This window comes from Lepidochelys olivacea (assembly GCF_965140295.1).
Source record: "Lepidochelys olivacea isolate rLepOli2 genome assembly, chromosome: 14".
Classification (NCBI taxonomy): Eukaryota; Metazoa; Chordata; order Testudines; family Cheloniidae; genus Lepidochelys; species Lepidochelys olivacea.
Genome location: NC_140424.1, coordinates 10,019,774 through 10,037,044, shown reverse-complemented (window position 1 = coordinate 10,037,044; position 17,271 = coordinate 10,019,774). Strand labels below are relative to the sequence as shown.

Here is a 17,271-nt window from a genome sequence, read left to right as displayed (position 1 = left end):
AAAACGTGTGAAAAAAAATCATGTTGCAATTTTTTTTTTTTTTAATATTGCAAATTCCTGTTGCTTTTGTAGATCTTCCAGGCGATTTGCCGTCTTTTTAAATAGTCCTTTCACCTTCAGGTCAAAATGGTCCAATGCATTTATGCAATTTTTGAAAAAATCAGTATTTCCTGTTGCTACCCCGGATGTCTTTAAAGACAGTCCAGTAGCTCAGTTACTAAATAAAACAAGGTTACGTTGATTCAAAATACAGACAAGAAAGGCAAATATGTATTTTTATATCCCATGCTATTGCCATATATGACCTAAAAGTCACGCTACACTCACATTAACCAGACCCACAGTAAGGCTCAGATTTACTGTCTAGACCAGCATAGTATTACTAGTATCCTGCCAAAATAACCCTACTTGGCCACTAATATTCGAGTCCACAATGCTGCAATCAAATGAAGCCACTGAGACTCCATAAAGGTTCAACGGTCCACCCCATGGATCTGACTGCAGGATCGGCCCCTTAAATAGCTCATGACTAAGGCTACATTTTAGTCATGGGTATTTTTAATAAAAGTCATGAACAGGTTATGGGCAGTAAACAAAAATTCACAGCCTGTAACCTGTCCATGACTTTTACTGTACTATATACCCCTAACTAAAACCTGGGCCAGGGGCACTGTGGGTGCTGGGAGGTGGCCTGTAGCCCCTGCTGGTACTGGGGGGAGGCAAGCGGCAGTGTGTGGCCTGGGACCTCTGCTGGTGCTGGGGAGGGGGTCAGATTGGCAGGGCTAGCAGGCTCCCTACCTGGCTCTGACCGGCATGTCCCTGTGGCTCCTAGGGAGAGGGGCAGCCAGGGGAGCTCCGTGCGCTGCTCCTGCCACAAGCGCTAGCTCTGCAGGCACAGCTCCCATTGGCCGGGAACCACTGCCAATGGGAGCTGCAGGGGCGGCACCTGTGGGTGCAGGCAGCACGCAGAGCCCCCCTGGCCCTTCTGCCTAGGAGCTGCAGGGACATGCCAGTAGGAGGCAGGGACTCCCCCCCCCACCCCAGATAATCTCCCCCTTCCCCATAACCCAACCCCCTGTCCCAGCCCTGAGCCCCTTCCCGCACCCAAACTGCTGCTGCTGGCCCAGGGGCTGCACGGCTCAGGCAACCCCTGAACCAGTAGGGCTGCTGCAGAAGTCACAGGGGTCACGGAAAGTCACAGGATCCGCGACTTCCGTGACAGACACACAGCCTTACTCATGACTATGTTGCTTGAAATTCACAGTTGTTGAATCATTTATCTGCTTGCTGCAATGCTGTGATTTTTTTTAAATCTCATTTCGGTATTTATCCTTATTCTTTTATTATGCTAAACCATTTCATAGGTGGAAAAAATAAGTTTGATTAGGATGAACAGCACAGTACAAATAAATGGCCAATAATGAAGTTCACTTTCATTTTTTTCTGATTATATTTGGATGCTGTCCATTTTCTACACCTGCGTAATTGTCTGTGTAATAAAATAAAACAGAAATAGTAACGGAATAGTAATAATACTTTGCACTTCCATTCAAGAATCTCCAAGCATTTTATAAACATTCCTTAACTAGCGCTTACAATACTGTTCTGAGTATGTAGGAGTCAGCTCTGCAGTGGGAAACAGCAGCTGTACGACAGAGAAAAGGAATACTGCACAACAATTTAGGATTAGAATCATGCACAGCATTGCCAACCCCAAGCATTCAGAAATCATAAGTCAGCCCTCAGAAATCATGAGATTGATTTACAGATTGTGAGATTTAAAAAAAATAACACATTTGGACTATTTTTATTTGCCTTCTGACATTTGCATCTTTACGGTCCCATTTTCAAAACTATATCCATAACCATGCGGACTAGAAACTTACTTTTTAAAAAACGCTTAGATTCTGGTGTATTCACTTGCTGCAGAGTCTAGGGCTTAAAAAAAATGCCAAATATTGTGATCCTTGTGATAAAATGTCACGACTTGGCAATACTGCATCTATGCAGTCAAAAGCACATGAGGCAGTGTTATTACCAAGGTTAGAATTTGAAAGAGAGTAACAATACCTATATTTGCAAAAGGTGGCATGGGATCTTTAACCACCATGGTCAGGTCCTCCATTATAAAACTTTAGAAATCTCCCCTCCCCTCATATAATCCTCGAGCTCAGGGGTTCCCAAACTTGTTCCGCCACTTGCGCAGGGAAAGCCCCTGCCGGGCCAGGCTGGTTTGTTTACCTGCCGCGTCCGGAGGTTCGGCCGATCGCAGCTCGCTACTCCAGGCCAATGGGAGCTGCTGGAAGCAGTGGCCAGTACGTCCCTCAGCCCACGCTGCTTCCAGCGGCTCCCGTTGGCCTGGAGCAGCGAACCACGGCCACTGGGAGCCGCGATAGGCCGAACCTGCGGACACAGCAAGTAAACAAACCGGCCCGGTCCACCAAGGGAAACAAACCGGCCCGGTCCACCAAGGGCTTTCCCTACACAAGCGGCGGAACAAGTTTGGGAACCACTGCTCTAGCTCCATGCTGGGACTGGTTCAGTGCTGACTCAAAAGGAAGGGTGCCACTTATAAATTCCTAATAGCTCTTCATGTGAGAAATGAGCAAACTGACTAGCATAGTCTAAGAATAGATGAAGAACTTCCCCTACTCCTTGAGTCAAGCACTATATTTTTGGTTTGAGAGTAGCAGCTGTGTTAGTCTGTATCCGCAAAAAGAAAAAGAGTACTTGTGGCACCTTAGAGACTAACAAATTTATTTGAGCATAAGCTTTCATGAGCTACAGCTCACTTCATCGGATGCAGTGAGCTGTAGCTCACAAAAGCTTATGCTCAAATAAATGTGAGTCGCTAAGGTGCCACAAGTACTCCTTTTCTTTTTACTATATTTTTGTGCTTTCTGCATTTCTGGTTTGTGGAGATCATGAAAACTCATCAGAGGCCACTTTGATGTCTGACTCGACTGAAACCCTGATGTTCTGGAGTTTTATCTCCTAAACTGTCCCATCAGATTTCTAAACCAAAAAGATCTGGAAAATTTTGTGGTGCTTATGCAAATCAAATTGGACTTCTGACTCTACTGGTGTTTGGCTTCAATGACTGTCCTGCTTGGTCCGCCCTATCACATCATTCAGATCAGCCTACACTCACATTCTCTGTGTACACTGATAACAGCTGCTGCAGCTGTGTATTATTGAGCTTTATCTGAATGTGCAAATAGTGAGTAACAAACAATGCATGCAGGGTTGAGTCACTGACAAAGTTACAGTGCATTTTTCCATGCTATGGCCCACTCCTGTGATTAAGAAATGAGCTATTGTTTATGCTGTATTTGTAAAGGACCAGGGATACCAAGGTGTGCATATAGAAGCTGTTTCAATATAAATCTATCAGGAGCATATTTTCCCCAAACCAACTGTTATTAAACCAATTATATAGAAAACAAAAAAGAGAGAAATAGCTTTCCAATACTTTTCAACAGCTCATAACTTTTGACTAACCCTGCCCAGTACCTAAACCAGCCAGCACTACCGCACAGGAAACCCAGGTTCAATTCCCAGATATGACAGCTGTCCCTACAGGGCTAGCTGTAAGCTGTGAAAGTCAGAAGCCCTGTTTCTCAGATGCACTAGAGCTGCTTTACATTACTGCACTGATGCACAGAGGCCTGAAAGATGGTGGAGCCAACCACAGGAGGATCAATCTAGCACAGAGGACTGGTACAAGAGACACATAATTACCACAATGGATTCCGTGCTACCATCCCCTCTCCTGGCTGTCAAGGTACTGGGCTTTCATGGACCTCGGTGATTCCCCCACTGCAGTTAATAGCCAGGATGAAATTAGTGTAGCCCTAAGCTGCTGTAAATTATGCTGGGAAAGTGCACAGCCAGTAATCCATGCCTAGCATTTCAAATACATCCCAGTGGTTAGCACTGTAATTCATATAGATGCTTTTTCTTAAATTCTATTTAAGACAGAGGTCTAAAGTGAACCTGCATTGAGAGCTGCTGATTTTCCAATTTACATATGATTAAAAAATACATTAGCAGGGGACACTGGTGTTTACATCTGTAGCTGGTCAGGGACCTGCAAGAGAGGAAAAGAAATCTCATAAAGCCTAAGAAAAAGTGGTTAATTTGTAACAATGAATCCTTACAATAAAATCTCTTAAGTGTTTTTGAAGACTGAATCACATAAACATTATCACTGCGAGCTTAGGGCTATTTATATGGATTTTACCTCCACAACTAGAATTGCACCAGCACGATTGATCTTGCATGAACTATCAGGAAATGAGGAATTATTTAGTGGACTTCATTTTCTTGCTTAGTAATATGGGCGCTGACCTTGCACCGAATCTCATTGGCTTCTCGTTGGGGTTCTGCATGGGCACACAGCCTTGCTCATGTAGATGCAGCAGCATGATCAGGGCCTTAATACGGTTGCCCAGAAAAATTAAGATATTTTTACATTTTAGTTTAGCAGCTGAACACAAAATGGTTGAGAAATGGAAAGAGATTTTAAAAAAAAAAAACAACACTGTTGTAGAGAATTCAATGCCTGTAACCCTTTGGTTTGTTGCCAGCACTCTAACAGTATTATGAATGTAATAGAACATACAGGCTTCTGGCAAGAACAAAGAAACATGCCACTTTTCTAAAGAATTTGCAGATCCAGTATTAGCACAAATAGCGGAGTACAGCTTATATGCATGTACATCTCCTGAGAAGTGGATTAGGCGTCCGAACCTTAAAATAGTGTAGACAAGAAAAGAGTGTCAAAGTGTTGAGAGTAATTTTACTCCTCCCAATTGCTAAAATTTTATTGTTCAAAGGAACATCATCTTAATTATTTCTGTCTATACCAATTTAAGGATGGGACCTCCACGTCTCGATTTTTTTAATGTCTTAGGGGACACTGGAGTCTAAAGATAAGCAAAATACTCATCACTGATGAAACAAAGAAAGAAAGAAAAGGAAGCAATGACTATTTCAGTTACTATCTCTTCTGTTATATCTCACTTGTGGAGAGTTTAACACAGATTATTACACTTTTAAGAGTGAGTCTGCCTCTGGTAGGAACATTCTTCACCAGGTAAATTGTGACCAAAATAGATTATTCCTCCAAATCATTAATGAATTGAACCTTAGTAGATATTAGATGACTAAGACAGTTTACAGCTGGGCAGAGGGATTTTGTTTGAGTCAGAGAGTCCTATTTGGTTTATCATAGATAACCTATATATGGGCAGACATAAGTGATCTTAACTAAGTCCTATGAAAGGGAAACAAGTATTCAGTTATTTAAAAGAAGTCATTCAAGAATTAAATTAGCGATGTTTCTTACAGGTCCACCACTCAAGGAGTGGTCTTGAGGCAGTCAAATTAATTAAGAATCTTTAGTTTCACTTTAAATCCCATTACGTCTGTTTTATTCAAGGTTATCTTATGTTTCCCCTCCAAAAGGGTATAGTCCAACCATTTCAGTGTTTAGCATGAGAAGTTGTTACTTCATCAAATTATGTCTTTTCAACATCCCATTAAAATAATTTCAAAAAGAATTTTAATTATTCAATTGGCAATGCTTTTGGAAACCATAAAAACTGTTTTCCAAACTTTTCAAAAATATGCATTCATCCATCAATTCTCTCTCACTTCAACTAATCCAGCCTGGAGTTGAGACTCCTCCATACTTTTGTTCTAAGCTTACCCCACTCTGAAGTTGTATGAGGAAACTGTTAGTCCCAAAAATTAAGTTTTAGAATGGAATCTTCTACTAAACTCTGTGCATTATACAAAATAAGACTTCGCCACTTCCCCATAGTCTACAATCAAAAACAATGTAGTATTGTATCAGTGCATGCAAGAATGTAAAAGTGACATTAATTAGTAACTGACTACATGCCAACCTTTAAAAACTGTTTTGAAAATATCAGCCCAGGCGCACCATCTGGTCACCATCTTTTGATGTGATTTTGAATGGCGGGGGAGAGGGCAGATATCTGACTTGCTAGTCAACAAAATACTACTCCCAAGTGGGCAGAATTTTGTAAAGCTGGAATATTTTGATTTACATTGGTCAGTTTTAGAGATATACAAGATGCAAGGCAATTGCAGATGCAAAAAAAATGAAATCTTAAAAACTATAATAATCCAAGGTGTTTAATATCTAGGTACATTACATGTTTCCTCAGTAGCTGTCAAAATAAAACTATAATAGGACTTTGTACAAACTCTGTATTCACTTAATTGAAATTTAGTCTATTCAAACAACATTGTTTCATACCAACTGACTTGATTTGTGCTTGTTGAGGGATTTGGTGGACTATAAAAACAAGACTCTTATAGTAATGAAATATTCTGCAATACTGCCACCCAGAGGCCAAATACAATTAGTAAAGGTGTATCTTCAAAAACCTTCTGTCTACCTGCTTACTTATACTTCTATTTTTATTCATGATACATTGTGTGTCACATTCAGCTGTAGAATGGGGAATATGGATCTTGGGTCTGTTGCACAAAATACATATTAAATGTCAAGACTACTCTGTTAGCAGATGACATTTCTGCTATAAGATATTGCAAAATGTTTCCATTTAAATAAATTGTTTGCAATTCTTTCGCAGAAATGAAAAACAAATCAGTAGTTACCTAAAAACACAAACTTTTGGGGATAAAACTTATTTGGCTAAAAAATATCTTACTAGTATTTTTTATTTATGGTTTCAGTTCTCAACTAAATATAGTTTTTCATTTATTCATTATCCCATTTTCTAAATTTAAAAAAAGTTTAATATTGCAACACAAAACAATGCCAAATGAAAAATAACCAAAAATATTTGAACTGATCATGTAGAATGTTAACATATTTTTGTAGGTCCTGTATTTACACAGTAAAAAAAAAAACCCTTAAAGAATATTGTAAATTTACACAATGTTATAATATAGATAAGACAAGTTCCCTAACCCAAATAAAGTACAAATCTAGATAAGAAGCCTATGACACAGACAATATTTCAGGAGTCTGTTGTATCTAGCTGTTTTCTTATGTCTTATACTTAAGATTATGAGGTCTTTGAGACAAGGATCATCTTTGTGTCTATGTGCCATTGTGCTAAGCAATGTACAATCAGCCCTCCTAGGTGCTACCACAATATCAATAATACTGAAAAAAGCAACAACCGAGTATTACTAGAAGATACTGAACGAGGTGGGATTTAAGGAGGAAAGAAAGGGTACTTGGCACAGGACAGTGAAACTGATCAACACAAAGGGCATCAGAACAGTTTTTTAAAGAAGTGCATACAGATTAATTTAATACACATAGGAACTGCCTAGAAGTGTTGGACTCCAGTGTTCTAGTCCTTGTTCTGCCACTTGCTTTACATATGGTTTTCAATTTTGCCATCTGCAAGGGGAGGATACCTACCTACCTCTCAGGGGTATGAAGCCCTTTGAGATGTTCAGATGCAATGTGCTATGGAACTGCAAGAAACAGCATTTATGCCAAGCCTTGCAGCAGTGGAGGAAGATACTCCACTTCTCAGTGTGCTATGTGTGTTGTTAGCTATCGAACTTGTGATGAATTATAAATGTTGTTGTTTTAAGTTCTCCTTACAGTAAGTTATCTTTGTATTGTTGTTATATTGCTATACCCTTACAGAGAATAAACTTAACTGGAGCTAATGTTTTTAAATTTTTTTTTTGTTTTTAAATTCCTGTATTTCACAGGAATGAAATTTCACAGGAAATGTTTTTTGTTTTTAAATTCCTGTATTTCACATCCATGAGCAAGCAATTCCTAAATAGGTAACTCATGGCTGTTTGGCAGAAAAACTGCTGTTTTATTAAAAACAATTTTAAAAAGAGAAGCAAATGTACTTTTCTATATTAAATACACCAAAATTGCCTTTGAAAAACTTATTTATAGTTCCTTATACACAGTTTCATTTTTAAATTATTTATTAAAAAACATCCAGTGCATTTGCTGTCTTCAAAACCAAAAGAAAGTACTTCACAAAACAGTGTGTCCATACAACTATATACACATATGGAAAATGAGTTCACATCTTAGAGTTTTACGTTCTCGGTGGTCGATTCATTAGTAGGAGAAGGTTCAACAATCAGTCTTGGTTCAATCAGTGCATCCCAGCTTTCAGTTATCTGAAACAAACATGTAAAATATTTAGCATGGAGAGAAACAGATGAGAATTTCTTTTATTGTCTATATTTGTGCTAAGAAGATACATATCAGCTGCTCATCTATACAAGAACATTACTAAACAAGAACTACTGTATCGTACAGAGATCCGTATGGTGAATCCCTACTCTGCTTTTCTGCTTTCCCAATACACACAGAATTCCACTGACATCAGCAAAGATCCACACATGTAGGGAGAGTAAAATACCAGATGAATAGACAAACTTGTAAAAACTGAAATATGCTAGACATAATATTGAATTCTGTTACATTAAGAAAAAAAGTCTTCAAAAAATTTTGTTCAGTGAATTGTGTATATACATCTATACACCTGTGTAGCTACTAAATAAGGTATAATGTTGAAGTAATGATTGCTATAAATATACACCAATCACTATAAAGAAGCAATTATTTCTTATTTGTTTTCACTCATTTTCATTGAGACGCATTGACAATAAGAAATCTCACTAAAACAAGTAAGTTCTTTACCGGCAATGAAGTGTCACATACAACTGATAATATTTCAACTGTGCATAGCACAAGGCCAAGCACTTTAAAGCATATTAACACACCTTTGTATCCTGAGAAACAGCATATTCTATCACTTCAGCTCCATCTGCAGACTCATACACCAGATCAAACTTTCCTGGCTCTTTCACCACTTAAATAAGAAAAAAACGTGATTTCCTGTTAGTTTTATATAAATGTAAAAGTAAACATTATTTGTATAATATTTAAAAACTAGTCAAGTTCATTTATTTAATCAGCAATACACATTACAACAAACATTGATACAATCATTCACTCCCCAGGGGTTCAATGAAGCAGTTGAGCAGTAATGACCATACACTACTCTGTGTTTATACTACACTGTATCACACTATACAGTATCAACTCATTAACCTAATTTGTTTGCGGTAGGGACCCATTTGTCACTGTTCAATTCTACACTGCATATAACTGGTATATATGTATCAGAGATAGGTGACCTAGTTCAACCCCTTCCAAATTACAATACAGGTATCTAGTTAAGACCACACAGTAAAATCCAGTAAAAAGTCAACATTTGCCAACTCAGTCACAAATCTCTCCTGATTTAAGTATAAGGAAAAACTATGTCAAACTCAGATGTGTGGCAGCTGTTGATAAATGCTGGTTGTTAAATGGCAACCACTATACTTGCATTCAGAATTTCAATCAATTATTTGAGGTGCACTCCATTATTTGGTGTAGGACTAAGTCCTTACAAAGTAAAGTCAATGGCAAACCTATTGACTTCAAAGGACTTGGCCCTAAAATTTCTTCCATTCACAAGCATATGTCTATTCCATTTATTTTCATTTAACATTTTAATCTTTCAGATGATACAGTGCCATTCCAATGGGACATTGTTCAGTTTCTAGTACAACTCAAAGTGAACTTTGTATGCATGATGCCACACCTGACAAGTCATTCGAGTATCCAAACCTGCTTGGCAATATGTACAACCAACTTCAAGACAGCAAGCAAGTACCATGGATTTATCGTATTTAACATATTTTAATCTGCGGGAAATTTTATGAAGTTTGAGGTAATGCTGAAGAAATGTCTGAAAAATTGTAATATATCGTCTTACAGATGTTTACCACTGCAGCAGAAATGACTTTAGATATTTACATACTACTTTCTGGAGTTACATATACTTGCCTGCCGAAGAGGAAAGAATCTCAAGCTCTAGCTGTTTGTTATCAGCATTCCAACTGATTATTTTTCCCTCCTTCAAAAAACAACAAAAATGGTCCTATGGTGAAGCATAGCAAATTTGACAAGCACTGTATTTCATATTGCATTACAAGGATATGCTTGAACACAGCCAGAGCACATATTTCTATTTGAAGAAGTCTTTTGGCCAGTTCTGAAAAATCTGTTCAAGTATTAAACAATTAACTTTAAAAAGTTTTAAATGAGCTGAAATTAGTAATACCAATAAACCCCAAATCTTGTATTGCCACAGTCACTGCGGATTAATGTAGCAATCAGTCAGCTATAAACCGAGTTTTCTTTGAAACTGCTGCAAAGGTTTATTTTTAATAATTCCATGAAATGTCTTAACAACTTCAAACAAATGTGCCGTGTCTTTCAATGTTCTTTTGCATCCAGAAGCTTGGAATATTTCCTCACATTTTAAATTGTTTGCTCTTAAATCAGCAGAATTGTTTGCATGTGTTTTTCTAATTACAACACTAATACTTTGAATACTTTTGTATTTTGTAATTATTTTTTATTTATATTGGAAATAGTCTGCATGGTAACAGGAGAAGTGGGGGGGAAATATACAATGCACAGAATTATAAAATATCTAAGACTCCCCCAAAATCTTGTCTTACCCGCTATAGTATTATACATGCATTTTTGGAAAAAATACCTTGTAGTCAGATACTTCAGGAGTGTAATTGTCAGTTAATTCCAAAAGCTGTTAAAAGAAAAATATAAATCATTAAAAGACATGAAAAATTATATCTCCTGCTTCTGGCCCTTGCTGACGCCACTTACTATCCAGCCTGGGCCCTATCACTGAGGTGAAGTGCATAAGAGCTATGCATTCTGCTCCTAGACCCTAATGCTTGCCCCAGCTAGTATTTCATAACTGATTGCTCCAGTGGCTTTCCATTCAGCTTGGGCTTCAAGAAGAGATCACTGTGACTCCAGCTTCCGCAGCACCAGTGATTGCTTTAGTTATTTTTGATTTGGGAAATGAAGTAGCATTTTTATAGCAAGGTTTGTGATGATCTCCCAGAAACATCATACAGAGAGAAACAGTAACTTAAGAGGATTTTCATAGTGACTTCGTTTATGTGTGTGTGAAGCACTTCTCTCTGGGGTGGTCTTTAAGGAGTTGTTTGTATCACAACAGCTTTTCCAGGGAAAAGAGAGGCATTCTGGGAAGGTTCCAAGTCAGCTTGAGTCAAGCTTCAGTTAATCAAGTGGTCCGAGGGAAGGATCCATTATACAGATTTGTCTAGGAATTCCTACTGAAATTGAGGGGGAAATGGAGATATAACATTTCTTTGCTTATGTTGTCATTTTATTAAGTTAAAACAAAATAAACTTAAATGCATCAGTTCCAAAGCTTTCTAAAATAGAGGCATCAATTGATTGCCTTCAAGTTGTGTCTTTAGAGTAAGACAATTTGAAAATATACACACAATCAAAACTATAGCAGGTTCTTTTATTCAAGAAAATACTTGGTTAGAGAGATGAATGAATGATTTTAGAGCTACTTGCAAATACAAGACATACCAGAAGGCTTAGAGGGCTTTGAACCAGTCAGAGTTTCAGATTTCTTATAAAAAGATTTAGACGAAAATGTCATTCACTGACCAAGGTGAAAAAGGGTTCTTTGGATACCCAGTTCTTATGCTAATGGTTGAAGACCTAGCTTTATAGTTCATCTGGAAAGGTTGTGATGTCAATCCTATTAGGACCCATTTTTCCTCATCTAACTTACAAGCTAGGGGAACCAAGGTTAACTGCATATCAGGATAAATGCAAACATATTGTCTGATACTTCTAGAGCAAAAGTCACTAAATAATGCAAGTTTGAACACTGCAAAATTTTTGGATGTCACAGCTAAAGTAGCTGTGTTATATCCTGCAAAATGTATTCTACTAGTACATCTGAAAGAGATCTGAGCCATATGACTAACACTATATATTTTAGGGTTTCCTTACCTTAAAGGCAATTTTTTCCCCTACTTGTGGAGGGGCAGCTAACAGAGGTAGTACACTATATTCCCTCTTTGGAACTTCCACTGGATTCTGTGAAATAAACATTAAGCCCATTGATTCAGTTACTTAATTAACAAAAGCAATATTAATGCTGTATGAAAAAACTCTGAGAAAATCCATCACACAAACCAGCATCCAACCCAAAAGGTAGAGCACAAGCTATGTGTATAATGTAAAACAACAGTATTTTACAAACACTTGTTCAGGATGTGAGTTAGCTGGCCTTACCTGTATGAACAGTACAATTGTATTCTTTACAATGGTCTTATTCTTATTTTTTTTTGTTTTGTTTTTACCATTTATGCTCATTTGATGTGAGAGGCAGTGTTCCCTGGTGGGTGGAGCACTCAGATGGACCTCACAAGACCTGAGTTTTATTCCCAGTCCTGGCACTGGCCTGTTGGGTGACCTTGGGCAAATCACCTCTCTTCTCTGTGCTTCAATTTCCTATCTGTAAAATGGGCATAATGATACCGACCTTCTTTGTTAAGTGCGTTGAGATGCATGACATAAGAGCTAGTGGTATTACTGTGTTTTTGTATATTCAATTACTAAAATTTTAGTAAGAAAACTATACATTTTAAAAAAAATCTTTAAAGAAATGTGTTATTAGGACATAAATAGTCACCCACCTGGATAACAACTGAAGTGTTTGTTGCTGCTTCATTTAACTGCTGCTCTTTCTGGCTTTCACGACCGTAGTTGAAGAAGAAGCTATTGCTTTCTCCTCGGCTTCGACCTCGACCCCGGCCCCGGCCTCGGATCATCCCACGACACCCACGGCCCCTATTTCCTCTCCAGAAGAAGTTATCCTCTCCTCTTCCAAGTCCCCTTCCAAAACTGCTAGGGTTTACAGCTGGTCCTTGACAGCTAGTTGGCAACTGTTTATCACCATTTCTTACTACGGATTTATTGAAGCCAACATTTGCTATGGGCTTTTTAATAACAAATGTCTCTGAATCTGAACTATCAGACTTTGAAGAGGATGTCTTTGCCTTGGGGGACTTTGACATAATGTTCACAATTGGTGGATTTTTAGGCAGCAATTTTCTCTTTGAGTTACTGCTTTGCTCCTCCTCTTCCATACTAGAGTCAGAATCTGAACTCGAGGACTGGGGTTTAGCTTTTTTACTAATTGCAGTCTTAGGGGAATTTTCATCTTTAGACTTGGCAGTAACTTTACTAGCAGTAACAGTTTTTATAGCAGAATTTGCAACAAGTTGGGATTTGTCTCTGTGTACGGTTGCTGCCACAGGTTTATGTGAGGATTTATTTTGTTTCATATCCATTACACTGTCAGATGATGTGCTGGAGGAATCACAATCTAAAATTCCCCCTCTTTTTTTGCTGGACTGGGCTGCAATGTTTTTTACTGTGCTACTTTTACTAGGACTCAGAAGGAAACTGTTGTTGGCCTTTTCTAAGACAGTCTTTCCTCTAACTGCCCTTATCTTTCTCTGCTTAGCATCCTTTCTTTCTTGCTCCAGCTCTTTCTCCCCCTCCAACTTTTTTTTAAGCTTTTTGGACTCATCAAGACCACTGTCCTCCTTGCCTCCTGTGATACCATTTCTTCCATTCACCTCTTCTTTTCTTTTTCTTTTCTTGGACTTTTTCCAAGAGTCTTGAACATTTACAGAGTCCTCTTCCTTACAAGAAAGATGTTCAGAGTTCTGTTTCTTCTTCTTCTTTTTCCTTCTGTGTCTGTCATCTTCACTTTTAGACTCCCCCTCCTCTTCCAACTTTTGCCTGTGCCTTTTTCTCTCTTTTCTTGATGAATAAGTGATACCGTTACCCATCTCATCACAAATATCTGCAACTACCTCTTCCAATTTAACTCTGAAAAAGACAGAGAAACCAGCATTCAGTATAACTAGCAAATTAATATTCCTTCCTACATATTGAGTTTGAAATAGTTATTAGATTATTGTCTTTTAGAAATGAGGATGTCACAGCTATTCACTTAGCAGCTAAGGAATATTACCTTAGTAGATGAGGAGATGCACCTATAAATCTCCCAACAAATTATGCCACCAGGGACTAAACTAGCTGCCATCGAACAGCCTAAAATCCCCCTATGCTCACTGGTGGGGGGAGGGGCACAGACAGTGTGCACACACTGCAGCATGTCCCCGTTGCTTGAGGGGACCACATGCCAGTGCAGATGCCATGGAGTAGAACTCAGTGGGAAGTCTGCAGGGAACATGCTTTCCTCCAGTACCTAAGAAGCCTTGTCTTGCACCCCAGATTTCCTCTAGCCACACAAACACACTTTAGGTGTTTGGTCTGAGGCACAGGCTGTAGTAGGAAGAGAGCCCTGAGACATAAGCCCTTGTATCAAAGACCTGCTATGAGACAAAACCTGCTCACAAAATCTGACAAAAACAGGGCTGATATTGCAGAAATACACATTCCTAAGAAGTGCTAGTCACAAAGTACTCACGCAAACACATCCCGATATCAGTGGTACCAGAACATCCTGATATCAGGAATGCTACAAAAACATTCCCCAAAGATAACAGGAACACACTGACCCCTCCTAAAAGATAAGGTCAGGAAGAGAGTACATAATAAAAACATTTTGATCCAACCAATGTGTACAAGGTGATGTGTGATAACTACCCACGTCAGGGAGCCATAATTAACTATGTCAAATGGGCAGTACTAACTTGTTTGTATCAGAATATAAAGATGTATCTCAGAGGAAGTATCTTTGTCTAGCCTAGGAAGGAACGGAAAGTCCCGCCATTCACTGAGCTGGTCCATTGTTACAGGCATACATGTATTTAGTGTTCCGGTAGAGTCTGCGGGATACTACTACCGTGCTTTGACAACAATAAACCTGGCTGGGTGCCTTTGTCCCTTAACGAATCTTGTGGGCATTGGGCGGTTCGCACAAGGTTTGTCGTGCCAGCTGTCTGCACAGGGCTGGTGCAGCACACAGAGGGAACTCACACACACACGCAGCCAAATATTTGTCAACATCTAACCACACAGGCTTTGTGGGACATTGCAGGCCTGCCTTCAAAATCTCAAGATTTTAAGGGTATGTCCAGGCAACAATAAAGATGCTTTTCAAAGAGAGTTGAACCTAGGCTACAATATGACCTATTGACATGATTTTAAAGGTATTAAAAGGCGTCTGCACAAGGGGAAGAGGGTGTTCCAAATCGTGTTAGCTAACTATTTTCAGAAACAGGTTTTCCCACCACTCGGCAAGAGCGGAGTGGGGCAGCCATGAAAGTAGAGTTGCGAACCCTCCAGGATTGGCCTGGAATCGCTGGGCATTAAAGATTAATCTTTAATTAAAGATTATGTCATGTGATGAAATCTCCAGGAATACATCCAAGCAAAACTGCCAACCCTACAGGAAAGAAACACTGCAGGGAACGGAGGAGGTGCAGAGAGACGGCTCCTGGCCGGCCTCGCTGGAAAGCGGAGATTTGAGCCTCGAGGCCCACGCTCCTCGAGCCACGTGGGGAGCGGCCGAGTTTCATAATAATAATAATAAAAAAAAAATCCTCTCTTATGCCTCCATTTTTCAGTCCCAGACGAAAGCACCACCTTGGGCCAAGGGATCCTAGGCAGAAACGTCAGGAGCGTCTATCTCCCACGGGGGCAACTGAACCCTGGCCAGAGGTGCCCCCACCAAGATTCGCTGCCCTTCCCTTCCCCCGCCGCCTGAGGGAGTCTCGCGCCCGCCCCCGCCCCCGCTACCTGAGGGAGTCTCGCGCCCCCCCCCGCCTGAGGGAGTCTCGCGCCCTCCCCGCCCCCGCTACCTGAGGGAGTCTCGCGCCCCCCTCCCGCCCCCGCGACCTGCGGCGCGCGCTCCCGTCCCCGATACCTGAGGGAGTCGTTGTCCCGCACCAGGCGCGCGCTCTCGGTCGGCGGCAGCAGCGCCCCCTCCAGGAAGAGGCTGAGCTGAGCCCGGCGGCTGAAGCCGAACTTTTCCCGGATAAGGCTGATGAGGTCGGTGACCAGGCGCACTTGGCTGGGCTCCAGCAGCAGCCAGCACAGCGAACATCCCGGGCTGCCCGGCGGTGGGTAGTCGAAGAGCAGCCGGAGCCGCACGGGGCCCCCTCCACCGGCCACCGCCATCTTGGACACGGAGGCCGGAGAAGGGAAGGGGATGCTACGGTGCCCCACGCGGGACAAGAGAGGCATCACTCAGACGCCACCTGTCGGCAGCAGCGGCGAACTGCAGCCCGAGAACAGTGCACGCTGCCGCAGGGAATGACTGGATTGTCACTCACTGGATCACAAGTGTGTTCATCTTGATCTTCAGTAACTATTCTGAGTTTTATCGACTTTGGTTTTACCGTAGTATTTATTTTGACGACTACGGAGCTCAGCACAGGATCAGGGCCCACCTTTCCAATATTGTTCCCTACTTCCTCTTTTTCATAGTGACATTCATGAGAATTTGGGCACTGAGGAGCCATCTGAAGACGAGCTCTGTGTGCCTCGAAAGCTTGTCTCTCTCATCAACAGATGTTGGTCCAATAAAAATATTACCACCTTGGCACAGAGGAGTGTCTGTTTTAGACCCTGCTGCTGCAGCTGGCTATGCATGGGTATTAAAATAGAGCTGGGTGGAGCCAGATGCAGGACCAAAGCCTTAATTATCACTTAAACTCTCTGTCCCCCCCACCTTTATCCCCCCAACACATCCCATGTAAAGTTAATCATGTAAAACAATTCTGCTCCTATGTTCTTAGGAGAACTGATATTAACATCTTAAATCCATGATACTGCAGTCCGATTTACACAGTAGAGCCCTATGTATATGTGGAGCCTCATTAACTTCAGTGGGATTGCTCACATGAGAAAAATTACTCTTGTACATAAATGCTTTTGGTTTGGGTCTGCAAGAGAAGAGCAAGTAGTTCTTCTAGAAAGTGTCAAATCTGAATAGCATGAAATGAGAATCTGAGATATATGGGCATTGAAAGAGAGAGAGAGAGAGAAGGAGAGAGAAATATTTCCTTAGGATTATGTCTCCAGGAAGAATGAATTTGGAAAACCTAAATCACTAGAAAAGTTGTGGAAATAGAATGATTGTAAATCCTTTTAGCACACACAAATCACTCGGTGATTTTATACACAATTCCTTTCCTCATCTCACAGGCTGGATTTAGTGTCCAGCATCAGAAAAACCAGTAGTTCTCAAGTAGACAAGCCCAATAAATTCTGTAGCATAACATGGGAAATCAGCCAGGTTGGCAAGGCAGCTAAATCTAGCCGCGCAGATAGAACCATGTTAAGTGTAACTGGCATCTTGACTGCAGCATAGATATCTGTTG

General features: G+C 40.4%; 1 protein-coding gene across 1 annotated transcript; it reads right to left on the bottom strand.

Annotated features, from left to right (window-relative positions):
* Nucleotides 1-7,947: 7,947 nt before the first annotated feature.
* On the bottom strand, nt 7,948-16,132 carry COIL (coilin; the record flags this gene model as incomplete). Its single annotated transcript, XM_084648388.1, has 7 exons — nt 7,948-8,166; nt 8,776-8,864; nt 9,890-9,959; nt 10,608-10,655; nt 11,915-12,001; nt 12,604-13,807; nt 15,813-16,132. 7 exons carry the CDS (start codon nt 16,130-16,132, stop codon nt 8,074-8,076), a joined length of 1,911 nt encoding a protein of 636 aa, XP_084504514.1. The 3' UTR covers nt 7,948-8,073.
* Nucleotides 16,133-17,271: the final 1,139 nt, after the last annotated feature.